The sequence below is a fragment of the Sciurus carolinensis genome, chromosome 1 (assembly GCF_902686445.1).
Source record: "Sciurus carolinensis chromosome 1, mSciCar1.2, whole genome shotgun sequence".
Taxonomy (NCBI): Eukaryota; Metazoa; Chordata; class Mammalia; order Rodentia; family Sciuridae; genus Sciurus; species Sciurus carolinensis.
The window spans coordinates 179,721,271-179,742,919 of NC_062213.1; the positions used below are offsets into that span (position 1 = coordinate 179,721,271).

The window sequence follows — 21,649 nt, forward strand, 5'->3', positions numbered from 1 at the left end:
ACCCCTGAACCACATCCCTAACCCTTTTCATGTTTTATTTTGAGATAGGTTCTCACTGAATTGCTCAGGGTATCTCTAAGTTGCTGAGGCTGGCTTTGAACTTGGCAGTCCTCCTGCCTCAGCCTCCTGAGCTGGTGGGATTACAGGCATGAGCCACCACACCTGGCAACCCACTCATTTTTAAATGTTTAAAGTTCAGGCCTAGAGAACCTCTTTTTTTTTTTTTTTTTTTTTTTGTACCAGGGATTGAACCCAGGGGTGCTTAAACACTAAGTCATATCCCCAGTTCTTTTATTATTATTATTTTTTTTTTTTTTTTTCCTGCCTCAGGATTTATTTATACAAACAGCACAGGAGGACACCAGTCCCCATAGACAGGGGCTCAGGGGTCATACCAGTCCTTCTGTCCTCATATTCACAGTGGTTTTTACTACAGAGTCTTCACAGGGACCTGGGCACCCTTGGGGGCCTGGGCACCCTTGCGGGCAGGAGCAGTAGCCGGAGCCAGAGCCAGTGTTGATACTGGAGCTGGAGTTGCACCCTGGGTCTTGGCTTGGGCTTTGACCTTTGGCCGGCAGAGCCTGTGCTGGCCATGTGGGCACAAGCACGCTTCCCGTGCTTGGGATGGGCAAGCAAGGCAAGGCGATCAAGCTTGAGGCTGGCACCCTTCAGCATCTTGGGCTTAACCTCCTTAGTCTTTACCAGGGCCTTGACAGCCTCAGCACATGCACTCATGACTTTGTCATTGTTTGCCTGCGTCTTTTTCAGGCCCTTCTTGTTGTTCTTCTTGGCAAAATGCATATTTCTCAGGAACTTGAGGTCTGCCCCCTTAAGAGATTCATGTCTTTGTGATTGGAGTTTCTTGATGCTATTTCTGTGCTATTTTTGGGATTGGCTGTGTAAGGTGTGGTTCTTGGACTTGACCATGTCTGTACCATAAGCCGCTGTTCCCGGAGCGGTTGAGATCGGAAGAACCAGTTCTTTTATATTTTATTTTGAGACCAGGTCTTGCTAAGTTGCTTTGGGCCTTACTAAGTTGCTGAGGCTTTGAACTCACAATCCTTCTGTCTCAACCTCCCAAGCAGCTGGCTTACAGGCATGTGTCACCACACCCAGCTAGAGAATCTTTTTTTTTTTTTTTTTCTTTGATGGTCGAAAATTTTAATTACCTTTAACCTTATGAAATTAAAATGAAATACTTAAATCCTATGTAGACACATTACAATTTCATATCACGTTCTTGGGTTCCTATCAGCTTCCCAACTCAGTAAATCTCAGTTCTTATACCCAAGGAGAACCTCTTTTTAATCTTGCAGAATTACTTCATACTTGGTCACTAATTTACATTCCCTTCTTACCTTTAAGTCTAAACTAATGACTACTATTTGATAAGAAAGCCAATGCTGTTTTTTTTTTTTTTTTCTTTGATTTAGTCTTTGTGGTCTGACTGTGCTCTTAGATCCAGGGTTGACCTGGTACTTTGGGTCAGTCAACTGTTTGACTGGAGGGAGGAATAGATCACTATTTCTACCTATCAAATTGTGCATTTTATGAAGGCAGATGACTTTCTCACATTAATTTTCTTTCCCTTAGGTCTATGAAGGGCTAGACATCATCACCAACAAGGTTTCTGCCCAAGAGCAGAGAATCTGTCAGCACCACATGATCAGCTTTGTGGATCCTCTTGTGACCAATTACACAGTGGTGGACTTCAGGAACAAAGCAACTGCTCTGATATCCTTAAGGAAAGATAGCAACTAGGCTTGTGGGTGCAAAGAAACCTAAGCTAAGAAAGAGCTTTTGTTTTAGTGGCAGTTTCTTCCAAGCAGGGGCACCTAAGATGTAACTACCAATAGTTAGTGTTGCTTTCATATGTGTATGGATTGAAAGATAAAATGCTGTTGCTACTCAGAGTCTCATTTTTAGACCATACCACTTGGAAATGGTTAGAAATGCTGAATCTTGGGTTTTATTCTAGACTTTACTGTATTAGAATCCACATTATAACAAGAGGTCCAGATGACTCTCAATAAAGAATTAATACATTAACATTTGAGAAAAACTGTTTTAAGTACAAGAACACTGATTTATCAATCAGAAAATGTATATTCTAGTCCTAAAACTACCTCTTTTGACTGTGTGAATTTTATTGGGTGAAGTTAACTTAACTCCAGTTAGCTTCAGTTTTTCCATCTCCTTTAAGTGGGGATACAAAATTAATTTATAAGTATAATGAGGTGACAGTTAAAATTTCAAAGGATTATTGAGTAGGGGAGGATTGGAAAAAATAGTTCCAAATGACTAAGAAAATTTTGAAAAAAAAAAAAGACTATATTTTAAAATCGAGACTGCTTTTAACATTTGAACTGCCAGATATTGTATTAAAAAGTCATAACAATTATAATAGCATGGAATCTGTATAATACTAGATAAATTTTATGCCACAGAACAAAAAACCTATTTGCATATTCAAATGAATGTATTGTCTTATATTCATTTGAATCTATTTGAATAGAGAAATGATGAGATAGTTAGTACTTGTTCCTGGAAGTTAATTGTTTTGGAAAAAAAATAAAGTCAGGTCGTAGCTGGGCATGGTGGTACACACCTATCATCCCAGCTACTTTGGAGGCTAAGGCAGGAGCATTGCAAGTTCAAGGCTAGTATGGGCAATTTAGCTAGACTTTATCTCAAAAGGAAGGACTAGGGATGTAGCTCAGTTGTAAGATGCCATGGGTTCAATCCCCAGTACTAGAAAATCGTAAATACGTGAATAAACAGATAAATAAATAAGACTGGGGACATAGCTCAGTGCTAGGGCACCCATGAATTCAGTCCCCAGTATCACAAAACAAACAAGGGAAGATCTTCATTATATGTGATGCTTTACATGTAATAATAAATTCCAGATAAATTTTAAAGTTAAATGTAGATATTTATTTTTATTTTTTTGTGGTGCTGGGGATTAAACCAGGGCTTTGTGTAGGCGAGGCAAGCACTCTACAAAACGAGCTATATCCCCAGCCTAAATGTAGATATTTATAAGGAAACTCTGAAACAAATGGGAGTATGTACAATTGGTTTGAGTAGTTATGTGATTTCAGAGTAGGGAAGGGCTTTGTTGATATATTAAAAAGAAAAAAAGAAAATAACTAGATTTGAATATGTGATTTAAACCTTTGTATTAATGAGAATGTATATCAAGCAGAACATGTAGGTATATGCCCTAGAAAAACTCCTGCCGAGTTTATCAGGAGGTATTTGGTAAATTTTATTAGAATAGTATTGCATTTAATAGGAAAAGTCATAAACACCCAAATTTCCATTTAAAGAAGAATGTATAAAATTTGCTTTACTTACATGAGCTAAGTACTTTTTAACAGTGACATTTAATAAATTATAGCTGCATATGTCAATCAATATGAAAAAATCTCGGAAACAATATAAATGTGGAAATTTCAGAAGTGCACATGTCTCTTTATATCATTGCATGATACCCTAAAGGTTACAAAATAAGCAAATTAACCAATACATACAAATCAGTGATACATACATACCAGTACTAATTAATATAAGAAAAGTGAGGGATGATGAAAAACAAACTAAAAAGCCAAAGCAATTCCAAATGGTGATTCCCTTTGAGAAAAGTAGAGGTTGGGAGGGGAATGAATATACAGGAAACTTCAAAGGAATCAGGACTACTTCATTTTTTACATTGGGTTTGTGAGTGTTTTATTATTAGGCTTCATAATTTACATGCATTACATATGTTCTTTTGTATGTATGGAATATTTTATAATTCAAAAAGAAGGAAAATAGCCCACTATAAAAAATTTAAGAACATACTACAGCTGGATGTGGTGGCGTGTGCTTGTGATCCCAGCAGTTTGGGAGGGTAAGGCAAGGAGGATTGCAAGTTCAAAACCAGCCTCAGAAGTTTAGTGAGGTCCCAAGCAACTTAGCAAGATCCTGTCTCAAAATAAAAAGAGCTGGTGATATGGCTCAGTGGTAAAGTGCCCCTGGGTTCAATCCCTGGTACCAAAATAGAAAAAAAAGAATAGACTATAAACCTAAGGGAAAATAAGGTCATATATATGCATGCACTGGGAATTAAACCCAGGGCCTCACAAATGCCTAGGCAAGTGTTTTACTTACACTTTCAGCCCTAATATTCATAATATATGAAGAACTCTTGTGAATCAATATGAAAAATATTAAAGGGCATGAGCAATAATTCACAAAGGAAGAAATACAAATGGGGATAAACATGAAAAAGGTTTACCCTTGCAGTTAACCAGGGGCATAGAAATCAAATAATGAGAGAATTTTTTTGTCTATCAAATGGTCAGAGATTAGAATGCAGATAATAATTCCTGCTCTATCTACTTTACAAGGCCATTGAATCAGATGAGATAATGTATATGAAAGCTGGTTACAAATTAATACATATCAAATGTAAGTTGTTGCTATAAGGCAGTTTGGTTTTTCAGAAAGAACTGATACAAAACAAAGAGCCAATTAAGATTTTTAAAGGACAGAACCAACAGGGGAAGACTTCATCAGATCACTTTTAGGCTAGATTTGTGAATTTTGGTAAAAACCTAGATTCAGAATGTCACAGCCTTTTGGTTTTGTTTGTGATAGGATCTCACTGTGTTGCCCAGACTGGCCTCAACTCTTGTGCTCAAGTGATCCTCTTGCCTCAGCCTCCTGAAGAGTTGGAAGCTACCCCGACCTGCAACCCAGTCAGTCTTCTTTTTGGGTGATGCTGGGGATCCAAGCAGGGCCTTGTGCATGCTAGGCAGGTGCTCTACCACTACCTTCTGTCAGCCTTCTTAATTTGACAGGTGAAGGTACTAGTTGCTGAGGCCCTGAGAGGAGAGTTTTAAGAAAGATTATAATAGTTTCATGTCTTGGGTGAACAAGTTAACCCTTTTCCCATCTAATACTTTAAATTGCATATCCTTTCCTCTTCTACTCTCTCCCCTTCTGGTATCACATCAATTTCCCTCTCTTCTCTTTTCTTGTTTCCTTTCCCTTTGTTAATTATAATATATAATTGAAGTTTTATTTTACTCTGCTGTTTTTGTTATTATTATTATTATTAGTAGTAGTAGTAGTAGTAGTAGTAGTAGTAGTAGTAGTGATTGAACCCAGGGGTGCTTTACCACTGAGATACATTGCCAGCTCTTTTTTATTTTTTGAGGACTTTCAATCCTCCCACCTCAGCCTTCTGAATAGCTGGGATTACAGGTGTGGGCTGTTGCCCCTGGCTTTACTCTGTAATTATATGTTCCCTATACTTAAAGGGAGAATAGAGAATTTGTTATTCTTTTTAGAAGAATATAGGGCTGGGGATATAACTTGGTGGTAGAGTGCTTGCCTAGCAGGTGTGAGGCCCTGGACTTGATCTCCAGCACTGCAAAAAAATAAATAAAACAAAAAAGACAGTGTTATTTCTTTGTGATCCTTGATTGGTAATATCTTTCTTTCCACTCCATCCCAGCCTACACCAATACCCCCCCACACCCTCTGTCTCTTTCTCTCTCTTTGCCTTGAACTAGAAATTGAATCCAGGGGCATTCAACCATGGAGGTATTCCCCAATCCTTTTTATTTTGATTTTGATACAAGGTCTTGCCAAGTTGTGGAGGCTGGTACTGAACTTGCAGTCCTCCTGCTTCATCCTCCCAAATTGCTGGGATTTTAGGCATGTGCCACTATGCCCTGCCTACCTCAACATATTAAGGGTTAGTGGGCTTCTGTAAAAATGGATCATCTATTTCTATGCCCACAGATTGGCTGGAAAAGGGAAGCATTGTGTATGTGATTCCTTATCTGGATATTAAAAGTCTTTCTTTTAATTAAATTAGTTATTCTCAGAAGCAAAGCCCTGTTAAAGCAGATAATTATCTGTGCAACAGAAGTTTTAAAAAAGAATTCAAAGTAGCAGAGTTTTAAAAACAATAGTGACTAATGTAAATTGACTGCTTACTATTTTCAGGAATAGTAGGGAATTTATATATACATTGTTATACTAAATGTTCATAAGAACTCATGGGGATTTTACAGATGGGAAAACTGAAGTTCATTGTTGAGAACTTGCCCAACCTGGAGGTTGATGTCTGTTTGTTTCAGAACTTGTGCTTCTCAGTTTATCTGGTGAGGTCTCAAGTGGCTGAAATGTTCATTGCTACCACATAATGGTAAAAATAGGCCAAGAACTATGGCTTGGAGAAACCAGGTTCTGTTTTTTCTTAGAAGGGAAAAGTCTCACACTGGACATCACCTTGGTGGCTTCCTGAGCAACTGCCACTAGAAAGTTATAGAACTGGAAGGAATTGCCATCATGCATTTGTCTCTGGTTTATTTAAGAACCTCCAGAGCTAAGTGGAAATGATTCTGAATTTATAGGAAATGTTCAAGGTTGGTATAAATTCATTTTGGTTTCTACCTCTGCAAATAAATATGCTCTCTTGCTAATACTCCCTTTCCCAAGTGAGTCAGACTCCTCTCTCTCTCTCTCTCTCTCTCTCTCTCTCTCTCTTTCTCTTTCTCTCTCTCTCTTTCTTTTTTTTTGACAGTACCAGGGATTGAACCCATGTGTACTCTACTACTGAGCTACATCCCCAACCCTTTTTATTTTCCATTTTGAGACAGAGTCTTGCTAAGTGCCAGGGCTGGTCTTGAACTTGCAATGCTTCTGCCTCAGTCTCCCCAGTAACTAGAGTTACAGGTGTGCACTGCTGCACCTGGCAGGGTTCTCTTCTTAATTTTAAATATCATGGTGTCTTTCTTAATGTTCACATTGAAGATATATTTGCTCGAGACAAAATTCCTATTGTCGTGGGAGGAACCAATTATTACATTGAGTCTCTGCTCTGGAAAGTTCTTGTTAATACCAAGGTATGTTGACTTATAGCACAACTGAAGAAATGAGGTCCTCTTTCATGCAAGCTAGTTTTAGTGGGAAGAAAGTTGACTCTTGCCTGTTTCTTGTACTCAGCAACTGTAATTTTCCTACTTAATATTCTGAAGCAAATACCACCTTCATATGTGAAGTGTGCTCTCAAGGCTGCCCTAAGGGCAGGAGCTATGTGTGGGAAAAATGTTCTTCTGTGCATTAATTAGCATTTCCATGTAAGTTAACAGTCCATTAGTCTGATTCAGCATTTCCTGGCTGGCAGCACAGTATCTATGTCAGAGAGATGTCCAACACTGACCTTTCTTGTGGAGATGCTACTGTGTCAGGTAGTACTTTACATATGCTAATGTGCTGGCATTTCTAGCCCACTGTTTGGACTAAATTCATGGAAATGTTAAAATAGATGTGGTAGCCCTGGTACCTGTGTGCTTATGACAAGGAAGCAAGGGTAAATGAGTACTTACCTACATAGTAAGCCCTCCTTCCTCTTTGTTTGCTGTGATCTCATAGCATTTACCACAGTGTATTGGAATTTTTGGTTTATCATCTGTCTCTCACCATATGCTAAGATCTGATTCATCTCCATTCTGTATTCCTAACACTGAGCAAAGTGCCTGGCACATATGGTCTCTCAATGTTTATTGAACTGTTGAATTAAATTTACTCTAAACTTTCATTTAATAGCCCCAAGAGATGGGCACTGAGAAAGTGGTTGACCGAAAAGTGGAGCTTGAAAAAGAGGATGGTTATGTACTCCACAAACGCCTAAGCCAGGTAGACCCAGAAATGGCTGCCAAGTTACACCCACATGACAAGCGCAAAGTGGCCAGGTAAGAAAGACTGGGCCTGCTGCCCTGGAATTCTTTTAGAGTTGGAGGGTAGTGAGATGTTCAGTTTGTCTGGGTCACAGAGAGGCTTGGTAATAGCAGTTAGGGGAGATTGATGTGTTGTTCCAGCTCAGCAGTTTAGGAGGCCCTGAGTTCCTGCCTCAGCCCAACTCCCTCAATAAATAGTTGCACCCTGCTTTGTTGTTACATTTTAAATGCATAATACAATATCATTTTCCCCTAGGGCCTATGTAATCTTGCTTCATTTTCTATTTGATCTTTGCTTGTATAACAGTTTTCATATAAATTTTTTCTGGCAGGCAGTCCATTTACATTGTGATTTGGGTTTCATAATTGGTTGTGCAATGCTGAATTCTGCCCTAGCAGCTTTCCCAGTGGGAGGTGGATTTTATAAACTGTCTCATAGCTCAACTCACCTTTGTACACAGAGACTTTCTTTTGTAGGGAAGAGAGGTGGTGAATGAACTCATAAGGTCATGTTTTCTAAGGTTATTTTGGAATTGCAGCCTCATCTGTTAGCTTTGTTTTTCTGCAGTGTTGGCAGTGATTACCGCATCTGGCAAAGTGAAACATCTAGTGAAGAACTTACTATATGGATGGTTATTCATATTAAATATTACAGTAACTTCTGGTATTGATAGGGGTTATAAAGTATTCCACTCAAATGATTTTTGTATATCAGTGTTTCTTAATCCTTTTGAGAAAACTTTCTAGAACTTTTCTTCCTAATTGTAAACCCCCGCTCCTCCTGGTGAAAGAAACTTCACACTAAAGAATAAGATCTTGGGGCTGGGGATATAGCTCAGTTGGTGGAATGCTTGCTTTGCAAGCACAAGGCCCTGGGTTCAATCCTCAGCACCGCAAAAAAAAAAAAAAAGAAGAAGAAGAATAAGATCTTGAAGCTGGGTGTGATGGTGCATGCCTATAATCCCCAGGCAACTTTAAAAAGATTTAGGGATATTGGTGGAAGAGTATTCCTGGGTTCGATTGTGAGTACCACACACACACACACAGAAATAATAATAAGGTCTTTTCAGGTGGGGTTGTCCTTTGGAGTGCCACAAAACATTGTAAGTTTTATTTACCCCTTTGAAGGCAGTATCACCCTGATAAAGAATGCATGTTCTAGATTAATCAAGTTATACTTGTATTTTCAGCATTTTAATAGAAATCTTTCAGTTTTTATAAAACTCAAGAACACATAGATGAACATTCATTTTTATATTTTTTTATTCTTTTATGACAAGTTTGATTTTTATTATTCTCCCCTTTGACTACTCAGTTCTTTCTTTCTTATCAGCTCTCTGTATTTGCTGCTTCTAAACTAGTAATGAACGTGAGAATTGTGCCATACGGGGGGTTACTATTTTCCAAGAAGAGTCCTAGAATCTCTTCTTTGTTTTTTTTTTTTTTTGTTTTTTTTTTTTACTTTTTTGTGGTACTGGGGATTAAACCCAGGGATACTCAACCATTGAGCTACACCCTAAGCCCTTTTAATTTTGTATTTTGAAATAGGGTTTTGCTAAGTTGCTTAGGCTGGCCTCAGACTTGCTATCCTCCTGCCTCAGCTTCCTGATTGCTGAAATTATAGGCATGTGCCACTGTGCCCAGATAGTCTCTCTCCTTTAGAGAGGATTGCAGGATAGATTTTTTTGTTTGTTTGTTTACTTTTTGGTAGTAATGAGAATTGAACCCAGGGCCTCATACATGCTAGAAAAGCACTTTACCACTGGGCTAACTACACCCTTAACCCTGTAAAAAAAATTTTTTTGAGATGGTTTAAGTTGCTCAGGCTCAACTTCAATCTGCAATCCTCCTGCCTTAGTCTCCTAAGTAGCTGGGATTATAGGCATGCTCCATTACACCTGTCTGAAGGCCTTTTTATTTTTCTTTAGGGTTGAGTTTGTAGTCTAAAGTCTAGATAAGTATGGTATTCTTTACATTTGCCTTTTTATGTGTGCTGGGATTGAACTCAGGGCCTTGTGCATGCCAGACAAGGGCTCTATCACTGAGCCACTCCCCAGCCCTGTTACATTTTTTCCTCTTATAGATCCTCTTTGACCATTAATACTGAAAGACAAGGGGTTTCTACTCTTGTGTTTGGGTTTTCAGGAAGTGGAATTGGGTCAGGAAGGGAAGGATCACTTTCAGGCTGATAAACTGCAATCACCCAGAGTGGTGGAGTATAGATTTGGGAGTTCAGTTACCTGTGCTGCATAATATAATAGATCTGCACAGAAGTGGATGATTCTTTCTTCAGTGATCTTTGTACTAAAAGAGTACTGGATTAGCCAGCAGCATTCCTCATTAAATTTAGGCATATTTAAAAAGAAAGTTGATGAGCTGGATATACAGCATACTTTTATACTGTGGGAAAGGAACTCCAGCGAGACCAGACTTGTTAGCTTGTACAAACTGTCCCAAACAAGCTCTTTTACTGCTCACTTGAAAGTGAGTCCCATTCTATTTATGTGGAAGAAACCTATTGTACTGATTTTAGAATGCATTTGTAGAAGAATAGCAGTTTTTCTCATTCTACCTAGAATTTTCTTTAGAAATCTTTCTGCATAGCTATAGGAATAGAATAACTCTGGACCTTGTTTTGGGGGACTTATGCAGTGAAAATGAAAGTGAGACTTTCTACTATATACAGCTTTTATCCTTGTTTCACTTGAGAGTGAATATTTCCTAATGGTTTTTATGGGTTCCCTCATCTCCTTTGAAACAACTTAGGAGCTTGCAGGTGTTTGAAGAAACAGGAATCTCTCATAGTGAATTTCTTCATCGTCAACATGCAGAGGAAGGTGGTGGTCCTCTTGGAGGCCCTCTGAAGTTTCCTAACCCTTGCATCCTTTGGCTTTATGCTGACCAAACAGGTAAAAGCCTTTGTCCTAGAGACCATCTGAGGTAGAACTTAGAATCTAAGTTACTGTATATAAAATGCTTGGAACTATCAATGCCTCATAATAAGCACTAAACTAGTGTTAGCCATTAAGTTTATTACACTATTATTACTCATTGACTTAGATACGTGCCATTCTCCTAGTTGTCTGTCTAGAAAGGCAGGAAGGGCAGTACTAGGATAAGGTGCCAGGGGTGGGAAAGGAGGGGATGGGGGGAATGGGAAAGAAACTGCCAACCAGGAAGATCTAAAGAAGAAAGAGAAGGAAAAAAAGGAAGGTTTCCTCTGGAAGGAGGTCTGACTTCAGGGTTGGCTGGAGGCTGGATTACTAATTATTCTAGAAGTAGTAGGCCTGGAAAATGGATATTGTGATTAGTTAGCTTGCCTGATGGTGTTTTATTGCTGAAGTATAATAATGCCCTGTGATTGTAGTAACTTACTCATCCAGCAAACATTCAGTAAGCATTCAGTGAAGTGCTGAGTACTCACTGTGTAGTACTTGAGTTTCAGAGATGAATAGGAGCTATACTCAGAGTACTGTGGAACCACAGGAGGGATGATGAGCCTTCTTCCAGGGGGAATCAGGGATTAATTGTAAAGGTATCCTATGGGCTAGGACTGGGAAGATATTATTATGTGGATAGGTAGTGTTATGTAGTAATTAATAGCATAGGTTCTGAGGCACACTATTTCATTTCAGATTCTTGCTCCATCATCTAACTATGTGAGTTTTTAAGACAAGTTGGTTTACCTTTCTGTGCCCCAACTCTCTTATAACATGGAGATATTTATTGAGGATTGTATGAATTAATACACACAAAGTTGCATTGGGGGTGTGTGTGGCTCAGTGGTAGGGTTCTTGTCTGGTATGCCCAAGGTCCTGGCTTTGATCCCCAACACTGCAAAATAAGTGAATACATAAGTAAAGTACTTAATGCAAAGTGCTCAGAATATGCCTTGGCACACATGGTGCTCAATAAATGAAAGGTTACTATTATTAGGAAGAAGAAAGGTTACTATTATTGCAGGCCAAGAAATAGTAATGATAGAGATATAGAAGAACATAACTGAAATGGTGAAAATTTGCTGCTAAATTATTCTCAGTTTTGAGTTTATAGAAAAATATAATTTTTAATAATGACTTTTTAAAATAAAAGCCTATAATTCATCATAAAATAATAATATTTGATTCATAATAAACCTGTTTTTGGCCACCATATCTGAATAATTATGACCTCTCACTCCTTGCTTCTTTTTTCTAGCTCAGTTTAAGATAAACCTAGGATGATTTTGTATTAAAGTTCCTCATTCTTACCCAGGGTGTCATCTGGGTGGGGGTCTTTGTTTAAAAAATATTTTTTCAATTTGTTATAATTAGTTATACATCATAGAAGAATATATTTTTGTATTTTGACACATTATACATTTATGGAGTATAGCTTCTTATTCTTCTGGTTGTACATGATGTAGAATTACATTGGTCTTGTAATCATATATGCACACAGGATAGTAATATCTGATTCATTCTACTATCTTCCCTATTCCCATTCCCCCTCCCTTCCCTTCATTCCTCTTTTTCTAATCCAAAGTACTTCTGTTCTTCCCTACCTTACCTCCCCACTTATTGTGAAATTACCATCTGTGTATCAGAAAACATTCAGCCTTTTTTTAGGATTGGCTTTTTTCATTTAACATGATATTCTCCAGTCATCTGGGGGTTATACATGTATACATATATATGGAAAGTAATACAAAGTTAGATGAACAATGACAAAATTATATAAAATAAAGGTAAACCAGGGAACCTCAGCTGCCTCTAAAAAACAATGAATATATATTTCATACAATAATATTTATCCTTCATAATATCTATAATTATATGCTTTGCTTTATATAATGAGAATATATGTGCTTCATTCTGGCTGTTTTTATTTGGAGTTGTTGAAGTTGAGTAAATATAACCTGAATTACTCTAAAATCTTTGAAGTGTGAATTCTTTCTTCTATTTGAACAAATTCTCTTCTCCATGACAGCCTGTTCATTCATCATATAAGTGTATTGTAGTCACCTTCAATGTCTTACTGGTTCATGGGCTAATTTGATTCAAGTTCTAGATGAGCGCTTGGATAAGAGAGTGGATGACATGCTTACTGCTGGACTCTTGGAGGAACTAAGAGATTTTCACAGACGCTATAATCAGAAGAACATTTCAGAAAATAGGTGAGGATTTGGCTATTAACTCTGATTTACTCTCCATCCCTTGTCTGTGGTTAAAAGACCATAGACATAATCCTGGTTTTGGATCTACTTGTTTATTAGTCTTTGTCCTTGGCATTGGCAAGTGTTTTGAAAGGAGGTTTACTGTACTTGTTACAGTTGCAGTTTCTCTTCTTTCAGACATTCAAAGGAGTTACTTTACAAGGAAGTAATTTGGGAGATGGTGGGGAGGGGAAGGGAGAATTTCAGAGTCAGGAACTACTCAGGATCTGTTTCCTATGAAATGAAATGGCTCTATGAAATGAAATGGCTCTACTAGATCATTCCAAGGTCCCTGCTAGCTTTCAGAGGCAATGGCTCATCTGCTGATGCTCTCCTATTCCCAGCCAGGACTATCAACATGGTATCTTCCAATCAATTGGCTTCAAGGAATTTCACGAGTACCTGATCACTGAGGGAAAATGCACACCAGAGACTAGTAACCAGCTTCTAAAAAAAGGTGTGAATTCCTCCATCTAACCTAGTCTTGGACGTCCTTGGGTGACAGAATACCCTGCTGGTATGATCTGAGCAAGAGCTGAGTCTAGAGAGTCCCAAATTACCTTCAGCTCAGAATTGAGATTGTCATCCATCAAAGCTAACATTGTGCTAATTTTTTCTGCTACTGGGCTGGGAGGGCCTGCCTTTTGGCAGGGAAAGATGTACTTACCTCGATGTTCCTATATCTACCATATCTTTCAGGTATTGAGGCTCTGAAACAAGTAACTAAGAGATATGCCCGGAAGCAAAACCGATGGGTTAAAAACCGTTTTTTAAGCAGTAAGTCTCATGTTTATCTTTATTCTCTGGGCCCATATTTTTTTAATAGAATATAGGTATCCTCTGAGCACCTGTTCTAAAATTTGGGATCTGACCTGGGAGAAGATGTATTGCATAAATGATTGTTCAGGGATATTTTTTTTGTGTGACATTTCAGAAAAAAATAGTTTCCATTGAGCAGTATTCTTTATTCCTTGACCAGATGGTACTTACTACAAATAGGTAAGAGGGAAACAGCAACGTCTTTGGCAGAGTTGGTGTTTGGAGCTGATTTTAGCTTCAGGTGCAAAAACGGTTTTTGGGCCAGATGATCATTATAAAGGAGTAAAACCTTGCTGAGTGTGACGATGCTCAACTATGATCCCTGCTACTCAGGAGACTGATGCAGGAGGATTGCAAGTTTGAAGCCAACCTTGGCAACTTAGCATGACCCTATCTCAAAATAAAAAATATGTTTTAAAAGGGGCTGAGGATGTAGCTCAATGGTAAAGTGTTCCTGGATTCAGTCTCTAGTATGGGGTGGGGACAAAACCTTCCCCACTTATTCCAGTCTTTTCTTTATAGTCAGACATGGTATTTAAGTTGTTTCAACTGAAACTTTAGACAAGCAGACCTCTTAAATGAAGAGGAAGGAAATTCTTATTATTGACTCTATACTGTGTCTTTGGCACTGAATTTGGTGTTGTACATGTATTATTGAACCTTCAAAGTGTAGGGATTAGTCTTTTCTTTTTACAGATGAGAAAATGAAGGCCCGAAGAAGTTAAATAACTTGCCTCAAATCCTCCAGCAGTAGAGATTGAATACAGGCCTGACTCCAAAATCTACACTTTTGTTTCTGTTAGTTATACTATTAGCTAGACAGCATTAGTATTGGGCCTTGTTAAGAAATTGTGTACTTACAAGGTAAAAAGAGATTAATTTAAGTGAAACTCCATTTAATCTTGTGAATACTTTTTAAATATACTACTGAATCATCCTCTATTTACTGTTTGCCAGTAGATTTCTGCTTTCAGTTACAGGTAGGATTACCGAAACCTTCACCCCTGCTCCTTAAGTGTGTATGCTCTGAACACATAAATACCTTGATCCATATTGTAGACCACTGGATTGCTTTCGTCTACATAGTCTTCTTTCCCTGCATATCATGGTGGAGGGGAACTCTGTGTCATTTGAAGTTTAAGTTCAGTAGTATAAATTTCAAGTGCAGTTTCTCTTCCCAAGTCTGACAATAAGTGTAACAAAAAGTTTGTTTGTAATAATTTGGAACTTCCTCCTGTGGTAAAGCCACAGTCACTCCCTTATCCCTGAGGGGAGGGGTCGATAGCACAGCGTGTCATATGCCTGTTCCTCATTCGTGTATGTGCCAGCACAGTCTTGGTGCTAGAGTGAAAGGCACAGCTGCTCTGTAAGTCAGGAGCCACATGTGATTGGCCAGGGCTGGTCTGCTGGGATATGGTTCTGGCAAAGAGCCAGAGGGACTTCCCCACCCCAGCTTGGCCTTGGACTCAAGCCAGAAATAGCAGCTGGGAGCCGAGAACTTGTTGAAAGGTGCTTAGACAGGGCACAGAAGCCCAACAAAGGACTTAGAAGAGAAAGGAAAATGTAGAGTGGCCTGGAAACAGGTGCATAGCTTAGCCAAGGCCAGGTGTACTGTGGGTGCTGCCTGCAACCTCCCAGTCTCACCTTTCCGTGTGGTGGCAGGTGCAGCCCAGTCTAGTTTATAAAGAATCTTATTTGTGGTTGGCACAATCAAAAGGCCAACACCTGCCAGACGTTGGCATTCTGATGCCTTTGATGTTTTTTGTCCATGGGGCGATGCTCTTTGCCTTTAGTCAACTGAATTCGCCTACCTGTAGATAGCAATTTAGTTTGTCTATAGACTGGGGAAGCTACAAGCAGAGACTAATGTCCTGGTACACGGTGACTCAGTTGGGTGAAATGCCTGCAGCTATACTGTGTGCATCCTTCAGCCACATTTCCATTCATAAGTATTTACCAGTAGGTATTTCTTGAATAGAGTAGGCTCTTAAAAAAGGGGGTTCAGCTAGATTAATTCCAGGACATGTTTCCAGTTCTCAGATTCAACAGCTCACTGTTGTTCCCAGCCCATGGTCACCGGCATGCTGTCAAGGATTTTTATGAATGCAAGGCTGCTGGAGGGATATACACTCCCTGAGACTAATGTCTGCTTCTAAAGAAAGCTGAGAACTCTCTTGCCACAGAGTGCCATAATTATAAGATGACATGGAACTCAGACACTTAAAACTCTTAATTTATTTCTTCCTATTGTGTACTATATTCATATTGTAGCCCACATAGTGTTCACTAGAGCTGTTACTCCATTTTGATTTCTTGACCGATTAGAAAGATTCTGCACCTGAGTCTCTGGATATGTAACCAGACTTACTGGCTTCAGACAAGTTAACTTTCAAGGTGTTGCCAGGCATGGCACACATGGAATCCCAGTGAGGCCAAGGCAGGGGATCACAAGCTTGAGACCAGACTTATTGGCTTGAGACCAGATTCAGAAACTTAGTGAGACCCTGTCTCAAAACAAAAATAAATAAATAAAAAGGGCTGGGGATATAGCTCAGTGGTAAAGCACCCTGGGTTCAATTTCTAGTAAAGGAATCAAAAAACAAAACACAACTTTGAAGGTCTTTCTTGGATTGTGGTTAATTATGGTGGGATGACAGGCATGGTCAGAATGTTTATTTCTTTGGCCCTGTGTGTTACCCTTGAGGGTTGTAGAGTCCTAGGAGTAGAATAGATTGGGTCTTGGAGGATGATCTCTCACAACTTTTCTTTGTCATCATTAGGACCTGGTCCCAGTGTCCCTCCGGTATATGGCCTAGAGGTGTCTGATATCTCAAAGTGGAAGGAGTCTGTTCTGGAACCTGCTCTTGATATAGTGCAAAGTTTTATTCAGGTGATTATTAATCATGGTAGTGTTCGTTATAATTTTTGAAGCACTTTCCTTCACTAATATTTTTGGTATTATGTTGGGGACCAAGCCTCTTTTTCCAGGGAATAAAGCAGAGGGGCTGACTGCTTTTAGATCCCTGGAGGTTGTGTTTCTACTTTCACATTTGGAAAGGTTATTTCTAGCTGGGCACACACCTGTAATCCCAACAGCTCAAAAGGCTAAGGCAGGAGGATCGCAAATTCAAAGCCAGTCTCAGCAACTTAGTGAAGCCTCAAGCAACTTAACAAGAGCCTGTCTCAAAATAAAAAATAAAAAGGACTGGGGATGTGACTCAGTGGTTAAGCACCCCTGGGTTCAATCCCCTGTATCAAAAAAAAAAAAAAAGATTCTGACAAAATTTGTTCACAGCCTACCTGCTCTACTAGGTGTGAAAAAGGAAACTTGGGAAAATCCCACTCCCTTAATATCAGAGAATTATACCCAAATCTCTAAATTGATTGTTCTCCCCCTCTCTGCCTTTGCTGTTTTTAGGGTCACAAGCCTGCAGTTGCTCCCATGAAGATGCCATTCAATGAAACCGAGAACAAGAGAAGTTACCATATGTGTGATCTCTGTGGTCGAATCATCATTGGGGACCGTGAATGGGCAGGTAGAGTGTGGGAAAGTCATGGAGAAATATGTAAGGGTGGGTTACACTGCCTTCCTGAAACTTAAGGTCTTTGGTAGGTTGAATGCTGGAGTCTGCTCATTTGTAAAGGGACAGCCAGATTCCTCTAAGAGCCTGTGCTTAAAATACCTGGGAGGCTTTCCCAAACTGGGAAGTTGTCTCTGCATTCTAAAATGTAAAGGAATATCTTATACCCTCCAGCTCTAACTGGAATAGGTAATTTCTACAGAGAGTTTTGCAGTTATCTTTCTAGAGCTCCTTTGACTTCATAATCCTGCCTGAGAGAAATTTCTTGGCCTTTCATGTTTAGAACTCAGTGGGGGTGAGATACAATTGTAAGGCAGTCAAGGCACCTCCTCCAGGACCTGAAGAAGTAGAAGGGTAGCTGGGAGGGAGCAGGAAATGCCATTACTTCTCCCAAGCATATTCTTCTGAAGTAGTTATCTCTTTAGTACTTCTCAAGGTAATTTGTTGAACTAGTTGGTAATGGCTCAAACAGTGATGAAAGATGGAAGGGAAACTGACAGCATGTATAAAGCAGGAAGAGGGTAGTGCTCTCCACCACCAGGGCTACCTGCCCTAAGGCTCTGCATTTTTGCTTTAGAACTTGGATCTGTCCCACTACAATCACTTCCCACCCCCATGTCACTCTCCTGTGAATTTCTGTACTCATCTAGGCGAAGACCATGGAACTTCATCCCCAAGCTTTGAATTTAGAAACATGTGAGGCTCGCTCCTTTTAAGTACAGTGGGGCTTGTAGTTTACCCAGTGGCTGGAATCCTTCTGTTCAGAATACCACTTTGCTTGGATTCTCAGAGAAGTAGATTTTTCTCCTCATATCAACCAATAGAATGATTAGGTTTATTAACTGGTAACTGGCAAAATGAACTCCATTGTCAGAGGCTGGGGATGGCTGTGATTGCCTAGCCAGCAGAAGAAGCCTTGATTGTCGTTGGTTTATAATGATGAAAGGGGAAGGGAAAGAGAGTGTCTGATTGTTTCGTAAAGGAAACTTAGTGGTTCGATTTGTTGAATGTCATTCAGGGGGAGCCTTAGAGAAGCAACATTTGTGAGCCTTTGTGAGCTTAGCTGTGTAAGCCCTTCTATAGTGCCATCTGTCATGTCCTTGCTCCCATCTCCTGCTGCCATGGAGAGCCAGTCCAGAGCCTAGTTTTTGCCTTAGGCTGTATTTGGAGAACAAAGCTGACTTTTCTCCCCAAGAAACTGTTCTTTGACTTCTAACCTCTTCCTTACTTAAGCGTGCTTCTAAGCCCTTAAGAATAACGTTTTTAATGTGTATAAAAGAAATTAATCAAATCATCCCTAACTTTAGGTATTTCTAGGAGACATTTCCTTGAAGAACAGGATAGTAAAAATGAGACTGTATGAGTTAGTCAGAAGTGAGAACTGTCTTAGGGTGAGAGGTCAACAATTGAATCATACTACAGCTCAGCTTCACTTCTGGACCCAAAGAACGAATAGATGGTCAGAGATAACACCCCTTACTATGTCTCTGGAGCACTGTATGCTAACAGAATGGAAGCTTTGTGGGTTAGTCCTTCAAATGGCTTATTTGATCTAGGCCTAGAGATATCAGACCAAGAGAGACAACCTATGAGAGTTGGGCAGGAGTGGGAGAGGCACATGATAGGTTTGATGCTGCAGTGTGAGGCATAGACAAAGATTTGAATTTCTAACAGTTTAGCCTTGTGAGTTGAAACGCATCTGTAACAGGAAGCCCCATATATCATAGAGACCTGATTCTGGAAAGTGGGATCTCCTTTTGGAGCCATAGTTCTAAGCAGAAGAGTTTATCTGCTGTGTGATCTTGGACAAAATATACAACCTCTGTGAACTTCAGTTTCCCTCTACATAAAATGAGCAGAAGAACTGGGCATGGTGGCACACACCTGGAATCCCAGCGACTTGGGAGGCTGAGGCAGGAGGTTCCCAAGTTCAAGGCCAGTCTAAGCAACATAGTCCTGTCTTAAAATGAAAAGGACTAGGGGGCTGGGGAGATGGCTCAACTGGTAGAGCGCTTGCCTCACAATCACAAGGCCCTGAGTTCGATCCCCAGTACCGCAAAAAAAAAAAAAAAAAAAAAAAAAAAAAAACAGTAAGAAAAGGACTGGGGTTGTAGCTCAGTGGTAAAGCGCTCTTGGATTCAGTCCCTAGTACCCCCCAAAATAGTAAAATTTTTAAAAAGCAGAAGAGACCATCCTGCAAGATTGTTGTGAGGGTTAGTGATGTGATATTACCTAGCACTTGATACATGGAAGTTCTTTCTGACTTTCTAAGCTAGCTGGCCATAATTTATTTTTCCTTTAAAAATTCTAAGCAGCTCTGCTGGTTTATTTGTCAATCCTGTTGTTTATTATTAAAAACAAAAATTACGTAGTGGAATTGCTTTTAGGGTTAATTCTAAAAAATTCTAATGAGGCTTTCGTTTGTTTGGTTTTGTCTTATCAGCACATATAAAATCCAAATCCCATTTGCACCAACTGAAGAAAAGAAGAAGATTGGACTCAGATGCTGTCAATACCACAGAAAGCCAGAGTATTTCCCCAGACTGTGACAAAGAACTTAAAGAGAAGAGATCCTCAAGGCAGAATGATGAAGAGCTAAAATTCAGCATTTAAAAGACATGTTCAGTGATTTTTGCAAAGGTGGTGGGAATCTAGTTGAGGATGGAGTCCTGTGCCTATCTCCCACATCTGGGCTGAGGAGTGCTGTTCAGAAAGTCCTATCATTTTATTTCATATAGTGGTGTGGTTTTAAAGTCTCATGTTGTCCATAATGGAAACAGCAGGTCTTCAGCTCCTTGTATGGCTGTTGTGTCAGGGTAGGATTTTTTTTCTTTGAATCTTAAAGATTTTATTTTAAAAAGAAGCACAGAGGGCTGGGGTTGTGGCTCGGTGATAGAGCGCTTGCCTGGCATGTGTGAGGCACTGGGTTTGATTCTCAGTACCATATACAAATAAATAAATAAAGGCTCACCGACAACTAAAAATTAAAGTTTTAAAAAAAAGAAGCACAGATTTGCACATTTTTATACTTGAGGATTTTTTTAGTGGTGAATATCAGCATTCATTACAAAAACTTCATTTAAAAAAGAAGTTTTTTTATCCCTGATGCTGGCTAAAATTTCTAATTTCCAGATGCTTTTGTAGGTGACTGAGATATTGTGAGCCATAAATCAGGAGTGAATTTGAGGGAATGACAGGAAAGGACCATCCCCAATAAGATGATTCAGTGAACCAAACAAGTTCTTGGAATTCCACAGAGAAGGAGGGATTCAAACTGAGGTGTTGTTACCTGGTACTTGAATTCTAAAGACTTTGAAAATTTTTGAGCTACTACTGTGTGATAATTGCTATCACTGTTGTCTTCCTGTTGAGTTAGAAATCTCTATTTTTATTGAAAACCAAATAAAGTAAGTTAACAAAAGCCTCTTTGATATTTAAAAAAATATTGCCCATGTCCAGTTCATACACAATATGCTGTTATCAGTTTGATAACTTTTTCCTCAAATTTAACATTATTCATAGACTTACATAGCAGACATTAAGCATGTATTCCTGGAAGATATCCAGAGTCAGTCTTTTATTGAAGATTTGTTATTTCAAGTTGAAGCGTTCTTTCTAGAGTGACTTGAGCTGCCAACAGCATTAAATAAATATTTACTTATATGTAACAGAAAATTAAGCATTTTTAGACATATAAGTCAGGAGCATTATACATTCACATTATTTTGGCAATCATCACTGCTATTTGCAAAACCTTTTCATTCCAGACAGCAATAACTCCTCCCTTCATACTTGTTCACATTCTGTTACATAAGAGGCTCTTGGACTAGCCTTGAGGGAATACAGAGATGAGATGTGGTTCTTGCTTTCAGGGAATCTTGTAAATATTATATATATACATAAGCCAGTAGTCTAGGAAAGAGTATCAAAAGCTGTAAAAACTTTAGAATTTTAGTTTAGAATCTACAAGAAAGAACTTGTAGAAGAAGGAACATTTCTGCTGGATCTTAAAATGAAATTTTTGGTAAATGTGTTAATCTATGTATAGAGGACTACATAGAAGAGAAGGTAGAGTCAAAGAACTATGTAACTTGATGGGCCTTTTATCAGTAAGGGCTGAATTTCAGAGCCTCACCACCTTTCACTGATTTGATTCTCAAGAATAAGTGTTTTCTCTGATCAGAGAAGAAACTGTCCTTATACCCAACCCATCCTGTTCTTTATGTGCTGATTTTCCCAGTTTATTTAGTACTTTCAGGGGCTAGCAGGATGGGAAGCCACATCTTCTCACTGGGTGCCAAAGCACTTGAGATACA

General features: G+C 39.1%; 1 protein-coding gene across 2 annotated transcripts in view; it reads left to right on the top strand.

The window, feature by feature from the left end:
• The window catches only part of Trit1 (tRNA isopentenyltransferase 1), a 46,153-nt gene extending 25,202 nt beyond the window's left edge, over positions 1 to 20,951 (top strand). Inside the window, exons 2-11 of one of the 2 annotated variants that reach the window (XM_047564114.1) lie at positions 1,594 to 1,734; positions 6,807 to 6,905; positions 7,609 to 7,754; positions 10,506 to 10,648; positions 12,789 to 12,894; positions 13,278 to 13,390; positions 13,633 to 13,710; positions 16,533 to 16,642; positions 17,171 to 17,288; positions 19,777 to 20,951. In XM_047564114.1, the coding sequence (XP_047420070.1) occupies positions 1,594 to 1,734; positions 6,807 to 6,905; positions 7,609 to 7,754; positions 10,506 to 10,648; positions 12,789 to 12,894; positions 13,278 to 13,390; positions 13,633 to 13,710; positions 16,533 to 16,642; positions 17,171 to 17,288; positions 19,777 to 19,946 (1,224 nt within the window). In that variant the 3' untranslated portion in view covers positions 19,947 to 20,951. Of the gene's footprint in view, positions 1 to 1,593; positions 1,735 to 6,806; positions 6,906 to 7,608; positions 7,755 to 10,505; positions 10,649 to 12,782; positions 12,895 to 13,277; positions 13,391 to 13,632; positions 13,711 to 16,532; positions 16,643 to 17,170; positions 17,289 to 19,776 lie in introns of both variants that reach the window. The other variant, XM_047564107.1, reaches the window with a different exon arrangement.
• Positions 20,952 to 21,649: the final 698 nt, after the last annotated feature.